The sequence below is a fragment of the Athene noctua genome, chromosome 2, assembly GCF_965140245.1.
Source record: "Athene noctua chromosome 2, bAthNoc1.hap1.1, whole genome shotgun sequence".
NCBI classification, from domain to species: Eukaryota; Metazoa; Chordata; class Aves; order Strigiformes; family Strigidae; genus Athene; species Athene noctua.
This window is the reverse complement of record NC_134038.1, coordinates 25,912,457-25,920,026: the sequence shown is the minus strand read 5'-3', so window position 1 is coordinate 25,920,026 and position 7,570 is coordinate 25,912,457. Positions and strand designations below refer to the sequence as shown.

Here is a 7,570-nt window from a genome sequence, read left to right as displayed (position 1 = left end):
AGGCAAGCTCTTAACATGGCTTCCTTTGGCATCACTTGGAAAGACTCTTTTATTAACTTCTACTACTCGCCTCTGACTCTTAAAACGTTAAATTTGAGCGTAAAGAGGCCAGTGATTTCAGGTGTGATAGGCCAGTTGGAACATGGCTGCTTTGCATCCACTCAAAGGTCAGCCTGATGCCAACAAAACCCTTTTCTCTAAACCAAGTAATTTTTGAGACTTTTGAACCATATTCATCTCAATCGAAACCTATGGTCAAATAAGCAGCTGCTGTCTTTCTACAAAATCCTAGCTTTTGTAGAAGTTGGACCAGCTATGCCTTTCAAGTGCTCCTTCCATTAGACAACTGTTTTCTAATATTATCAAATAATGAAATAGTTCTAATTCCATTAGAAAAATTAAGTATGTAATAATTCCATAAAAAGAAGTGTGAAACCTCAGGCCCTATTTGTCTCTTGGAAGAAAATTAGAAAGTTCTCAAAAAAGTATTAAATTATGTGCTTCAATCATAAGATTTTACTATAGGAGATGAAAGAAACCTCACATTCTTAATATAATCTCCCCCCAAACTTTTAAGGAATATCAGTGATGCAGATTTTTTGCAGCATTTTGGTTTACCACATTAGACTGTGAAGTTTTGAAATAAATATTTCACCCAGGGATCACTGTATCCATCCTACAGATGTAAGCAGCTGAAGCAAGCAGATGAAGGTTAATAACAGAGTGATGAGCAAAGCTAAAAGACAGTTTCCATTCTAACTTCTAATCCAGTATTTATGCAGTCATATTAATTCAAAACTACAGACATAGTTTGCTCCATATTTATGTAATTTTGCTTTTTTAAAAAACTGCTCAGCTAGAGCAGCTATTTAGACAATGGATTCTTGCAGTTGGCAGACAAGCATGCGCAACAAAAAAACCCTGAAACCTTGGGACTATCACACAAGATTGTGTACTTCACACAATCTGGCTCTATGATAGGCTTTGAATTTCACATGTAACACCAAAATCTGGCTAAAACTAACACTACCATTAATCTATGGAAGACAAAACTCAAGGTCTTAAGCCAGCAAGGGCCAGTATTTTCTGGATACAACTGAATTCCTTCTGAATTCTTTTTGAGCAGAGCCTGAATTCCAAGTGTATCTCTAATGACAATAAGCCTCACAGTTTAAAATACTTGATACTAATCACTGTAAACAACAGCATGCTTTAGGCCATGAAGAAAATACATGGGAATTACACTGCTGAAAGCACATCAGCATATCACTTTTACCCTTTAAAAAAATAAAGTCTCAAGAAACTGAATTGAGACAGTCATTATGATTTATATGAAAACAGTCTTTTAAGGATTAACAATGTATATGGTATAAAAAGTTAGTGAAACATTTCCTGATTTTGTGATTAAGGAATCATCTATCTTTTCCATTATTTTAATACATATGTGCTTAGATGCACAAAGTATTACATTCTACTGTCTTGTGATGCCAGTGTAACATCAAGCACTGGTCCAGTCTTGTTATCTTGAGGGATAAGCTATGATGGAAATAAGCAACTCCATTTTAATTTAACAGAGCAACTAGCACCAATAGCCTTGTGTTTCTTGCCTAACTCTGCAACTGCACAAAACAGCTGTACTATGAAAATGGTAAGAATCAAAAAGCTGGAATGAAGGCCGCATACCCCTAAGCTAATATATAATGTATATGCTCACAGGACAGATCTGAACATTTGCTTGTTAACATTTACAAAGAACTCTTCCAAGTAGATTTTATACTTTGACATGTTTATTTTAGTTGGATGAACAGATTCAATGAACAAACTGAAACAGTATTCCTCAGCTTGACATTTGCCTCCCTGTAGACTTCTATAACCAAATGTTTAAAAATATCAGAAATACGTGGATATTTGCATGAAGCAGTTCAATAATTATTTCTTGTTCCATGCTTCTTTTTCAAGTCTTTCACGGATTACTTCTTTTAGGTATGGTTCAAGATAGTGGTTATCCTGAAAAAGAAAAGAATATATTCAAACTTATAGGGAAGTCCAGTAACTTCTCAAGTCATTCCTACAGATTACTTGTCTCTTGTTCCTCTTCTGATTTGATTAAAGCCCAACCTAACAAGAAAATAAGAAATCAAACATTACTTACTCTGAAAAGGTAAACTTTGCATCTGCCAAGCCTACAATGATGAGTTCTTTACTGCAACAACCACTAATTCCTAATGCCTCGCCAACATTAACAAGCAAAAGTGATGCTTCCAGCTATACCTTTAAAAACAATGTTCTTTTAGCCGATACCCAAAAGTACAAGACCCACTTGAATTAGTTCAAGTCCAACTATAATACTCTGGAGAAAATAGTTTTGAACTTAACTTCTAAACAGCAGTGTAAACTTGGATTTGATGGAACACCCAGACCTTGTTTAATACTTACAAACCAAACCGCTGCTTAAGGAACTATGCAACCAGTTATTCAATGCAGCGGTTACCTAAGTATGACCAATAAGACAACAAGAAACAGCTTCTGCTCATACAGACAAACGTAACACCCTTATACTAACCTATAGTCAAAAGTTTAGTGATAAGATTCCTCTCTGCCTGGTAGTTTGGAGAAAGCCAAGACAGACAGTAATGCAAAGTCTGTGAATTAATCCACTACGAAAACCAACACTCAGCTACATCTGAAAAGGAAGGTGTAGTTTGTTTTTCAAATTACAAACCCAAACTTATTTTAATGAAAGATTTCCCTTTAAATTATTCTTCCTTGGCAACTTCATGAGTAGAAGCTTTGGCTCGAGATTTTCTATAAAATTAAGAAATTTATCAGAAAAGCAAGAGACCGTTTTAAGAATTTCCAAGCTAGTTACAGTGTATTTCTTTATCTGACGGAATTTTTTTTGTCTGAATACAACGTGCTAGGGCTCTGAGCTGTAGTTTTAAGCTTGAGAAACTGATTAAATTTTAGTTAACTAAGCTGCAGTTAAGGTTAAGTTGCAGTTAAGTTGAATAATCTTGAGAAAAATTTTGCAATTTCCATTGCCAAATAGAGACTTTTAAACAGCGATCAAAAGTCCCTTTTTTTTTTTTCCAGAGGTATCCCACAAGACACACACTCATTTATTCATTATAAAGAGCACACAAGCATGTATCTCCCTAGAGACTGAAAATCCCAAAGCCTAATCACAGCAGTGCCGTTTAAGCATTTCTTCTACCTTGGAAACATTCTCTGCACATACCTCTTCGTACTTCACCCACTGGTCTTTTGGAAGGATCTGATGTTTCAAGCTTAAATCAAGTGCTCGCTTTATACGAAATATTCTTTCATTGTAAAGATGTTCTGGAAGTCTCTTCAGTGCTTCTTTTACATCATCATCTTCATACAATGTATCATCTCGCATTAATCCTGTACCAAGAACATTTTACAGTATTGCTGAATAAGTGTTCTCAAATTTAAGATTTAGGATTGACACAGGCATTTCTACGTAACATGGGCAAAACACTTCCAATGCAAAATTACAAAGAAACCCCAAACCAATTCAGGAGAAGAGAACCACTAATTGGCCAGAGAACAAATTCTAAACACTAGTTTTCACATACTTTATTACTTGGGTTTACTCCTTTTCTCAAGGAAGAATAGGGAAATGGGTATTTAATTCAATGTATTTCATAAGGTTATACATACATATATATAACAATAACTCTTCCGGGTCTGAGAGATGTATTTATGCTCATCTAATGTTATATCCGTATTTAAGACGACTGTCTAGGTAAAGGGTTTAATAGCTCTGAATCCATTAGAGTCAGTCAATCACAGATGTGACTACTCCAGTACTGAAGAATTATTCTCTAAACTCCGCTATACATAATAGCTAGATCTCCACTGACTATATGAAGCTATGGAAACCTGAAGCTAGATGTTTGTGCGTGAGTTGGGTCCCTCCCACGCCTCCCCAAATCAGAATTACATCAACTAAAGCAGGGTTGCTTGAATATTTAAGTTTGTCCTATGTTGTTAATACTAAAAGTGTTGCTTCTGTCACATTCCAAGATTGATGCAGATTACAAGAGCATACCTACTGATTTGTGGTTAAAGGTTTTGATCTCATGTGACTGAGTTCACAGTAGTCTCCCAATAAAACAGAAATTTCTTGAGCCATATGTTCTTGAATTTAGTTTTGTAATTTACTTCAAAGGCACATAGAACACAGCTGCTAGTTTTATCACTATCTTAAACTTGGTTTCTCCTCAGTTTTTAGTTGCATTCCCAGAAAACCAGCAAAAAGCATTAATGCCTTTAAGAATTTCATAAAAAGAGGGACAGATATAACAAGAGGGACTAAGCACTGCACCTCTGGAGGAAAGACCTAAGATTATTCCTCTACAGCTGTCTCAATTTTTTTTTCTAACTTCCCCACAGCAGGTATGTTGACTTTTTTTAAATAATCTGTTCATATTATGCTCATCAGTAAATTACAGCCTCTGAATATTCAGATTCTCTTGTCTTTCAAGAATAGTTCTGCCATCTAAATAGTTGAAACAAACTTGGTAACCACTCTGAATCAATTGAAGACAATATCAAGGCAACCTCCTCTACTTTTTCACCTACCTCACCATTGTGCAGGCCAGAGAGACACCAAGTGAAGTTATGGCAATGCAAAACGCATAACTAACTAAATCCTTTTTTTTCACCTTGGATATTTTGCAGAAGTACTGAAGACAGACTACTATCAGTGGAAACCTCTCCAGCTTCAAGGGTAGCCTTTGGGTTAGAAAATACTGGGCAGTGAAAGTGACTTGGTGGGAAAAGATAAATAATCAAGCTTTCAGGACTGCTTTGTGAAAGTTTTTCCAACTGCTCCAGATTAACCTTAGCTGTTACAAGTTATTTCACTGAAAACAAGAGCAAACACAGAAATAACAAAACCCCCACCAATTCATTACTAGGTAGCAATCATGATGACTGACACTACTGGTAACTTTTTCTCTGAAAAAGCAGTAGCTAATTTTTATCAAAAAGACTTAAGCCAATCTGCATGTACATACAACAGTTGTGGACCATAACTAGTTTGAGGACTGTTACATTTGCAGTGGTTTTAAAACTCAATGAAACACTTACCGTATTTGTTGAATCCAGCTGCATTATAATACCACTTGCGAATCTTGTCTAACAGTCGACCACCTCCTGCAACTGAATATGACCATCATCAGTTGCAGAGCAAGACAAAATTCAACATTTTTTGATCTCTGTTTCTCTAAATTTGATTATTAGACTGCTTTAAGACTTGGAAAAATACTAACAGTTCATTGTCAAAGGCAGCATCAACACTTAGGCTCCAAACTCTTACACTCAAGCTAAAAACATCATGTTCTACTTAAAGCAAAACCATCATGCTTTTCAAATAATTTATCTAAGTGCCACAGCTCTCACTACAATTAATGCAGTTTTAAGGTCAGCATATTAGTATGTTGTTAACTGTCTGCTCTCCTCTCCAGTTACTTCAATACTATTCCAGAGACTCTTTTTTTCAAAGAGCTGCCAAAGTCAACTGGAAAGTCAACACTGAAACCTCAAAAAAAATCATTGACTTCAAAAAGAAAAAAATCAAACACACCACACATTGAACATTTGGCTTTCCTTAACTGTAATTTTGGATAGCAGAAGTGGTTTTACATGTAATTAAGTACAATGCAGTAACAAGTATCATTAAAGTAACTCTGCAAACCAGCACAACAGAGGCAATGCAGCCAGGGCAAGCTATCTTTCATGACTGTTGTCTTACTAAGCCACCCCATAAAAGCAGTGCTACATGTGATACCAGTCCGCCATTAGCACACTACCTCATCAGGCCTTATTCCTTCGTACTTTAGGACTCGAGAAGGAATAACATGAGATCAACTAGACTGCAGCCAGTATCCGGGCCGGACAGCGATCCCCGAGGCCTCTCCGGAGCAGCCCAAAGGCTCCTCCAGTGCTCCCTAACACCCTCTGCCCTACTGCTCCTAGAAAACCTCAGTGTATCGGAGCCAGGCTCCCACCTCTGAGGCCCAGACCGAAGGGCCACCGATCTGGAGGGGCGGCGAGGAAACCCGCCCGCCGTGGCCAGGCCAGGGGTACATCAGCTTCAGGCGCTGCCCCCGTCAAGGGCACACGGCACACGCCGTCCACCGGCTCCCCATCTCCCCATCACGGCCGTCTCGCCCCCTGACCCGAGACAGGACGAGCCCAGCACCGCAAGCGCGACGTGCACGGCCGCATACGACCACCCCCGGCCGCCCACCGCCGCCTCACCAGGTGCCCTCGCCGCCATCTTGACCTCTGCGCGGCGCGCTGCCTTCTGGGTAACCCGCGGCGTCCCCGGGGGGCGGGGGCGGGCGCGCCAATGCCTCCTCAGCGCTGGCGCATGCGCCCCGGCGGGGCGGTGGCGAGGGGCGGCCCCGCGGCGGCCGCTAGCTCAGCGTGTTATCTGGGCGGGCGACGTGCCGGAGGACGGAGACTGCCCCATCGGACTCCGTTGTGGCGGCCCGTCCCTGCTTTGGCTTCCTCCTAGGCCGTGTTCTGGCGCGGGCACTCCGTCGTAACCGCGGCGGGGCACCGGGCCGCTTGGAGGCACCTGCCCGGGGGCGGGAAAAGCGACAAAGAAGGGGCCGAGGTGGGCACGGGTGAATCGCTAATTAAGCCAAGATAATAAACTCCTGCTCAGACCAAGGAACGTTGTGCGGTCTCCTCGCAGTACGCGTGCACTGCGGCACCTCTGCAAACGGACAGCATTTCAGAATATTTTCCCACTGTAGTCTGAGCCATCGCCTTTGCTAGCGGGGCCCACGTTCATACCTGCGTGGTGGCGGCTGTAGCTCAGAGCCCAGAGAGCGGATAGGAACAAGCCCTGGCTTCAGCATAAAGTAATCCAGCAGGATTACCTCTGGCAGTTGAACTGGTGTAACTGGGTGCTGTGAAGGCTCTTTAGACTAACAACTGCAAACCGAGGGGTAAAGGTGAATATTAGCTAAAAGTAAGTTTATGTTTGTAAAGCACAGTAAGCAAAGCACCAAGTCAGTCACAGAAAGAAGCAGAAACCTCTCTTTGCTCAGGTATCACAGCTGTCAGGTGAGTGGCTCCATTTTCTGAGGCATAGACCACTGCCCCTCCTCAGCAATTAATTCAGAAAAGAACCATTGCATTTGTAAAGAAATGAGTTATTCTAGAAATACTGCTATGGTAAGCAATTTCAGTCAGAAAAGCATGTGGCCGAATGTGATATCCAAGCAAACAGTACTGCTCAGACTGCACATCAGCAGACCACAAAGGGTCTTTGCCATATTGTACCCAGCACGTCTCAATTAATCAACATGCTCAATCAAAGGCTGCTAGCCCTTATCAAGAACAGCAGACTACAATAAGTTTGGTAATTCTAGGCCAAATATTTCTTTTAAAGATTTTTTTTCATCTTAAAGCCAAAAAGTATTTGGCATGATCCTCAAAAAGTTCTTCTATCCTCTCTTCTCTTTCCTTTTAGCACTCTCATAAAATCTTTTGCTTCCTTTCTTCATCGTATTTCTGGGAAGTTATT

The 7,570-nt window shown here is 40.4% G+C and overlaps 1 protein-coding gene across 1 annotated transcript; it reads right to left on the bottom strand.

Annotated features, from left to right (window-relative positions):
- Positions 1-1,765: 1,765 nt before the first annotated feature.
- On the bottom strand, positions 1,766-6,366 carry UQCRB (ubiquinol-cytochrome c reductase binding protein). Its single transcript, XM_074897633.1, has 4 exons — positions 6,292-6,366; positions 5,119-5,190; positions 3,239-3,405; positions 1,766-2,007 (listed from the first exon to the last, which is right to left on the bottom strand). Exons 1-4 carry the CDS (start codon positions 6,308-6,310, stop codon positions 1,930-1,932), a joined length of 336 nt encoding a protein of 111 aa, XP_074753734.1. The 5' UTR covers positions 6,311-6,366; the 3' UTR covers positions 1,766-1,929.
- Between the last annotated feature and the right edge of the window lie 1,204 nt (positions 6,367-7,570).

Bases quoted from the DNA above. Each gene is read 5' to 3' on its own strand.
- UQCRB (XM_074897633.1), bottom strand. The intron at 3,406-5,118 runs GTAAGTGTTTCA...TTCTTGGTACAG, and splicing joins AGCTGGATTCAACAAATACG to GATTAATGCGAGATGATACA. The intron at 2,008-3,238 runs GTATGTGCAGAG...TTTCTTTTTCAG, and splicing joins AGTGGGTGAAGTACGAAGAG to GATAACCACTATCTTGAACC.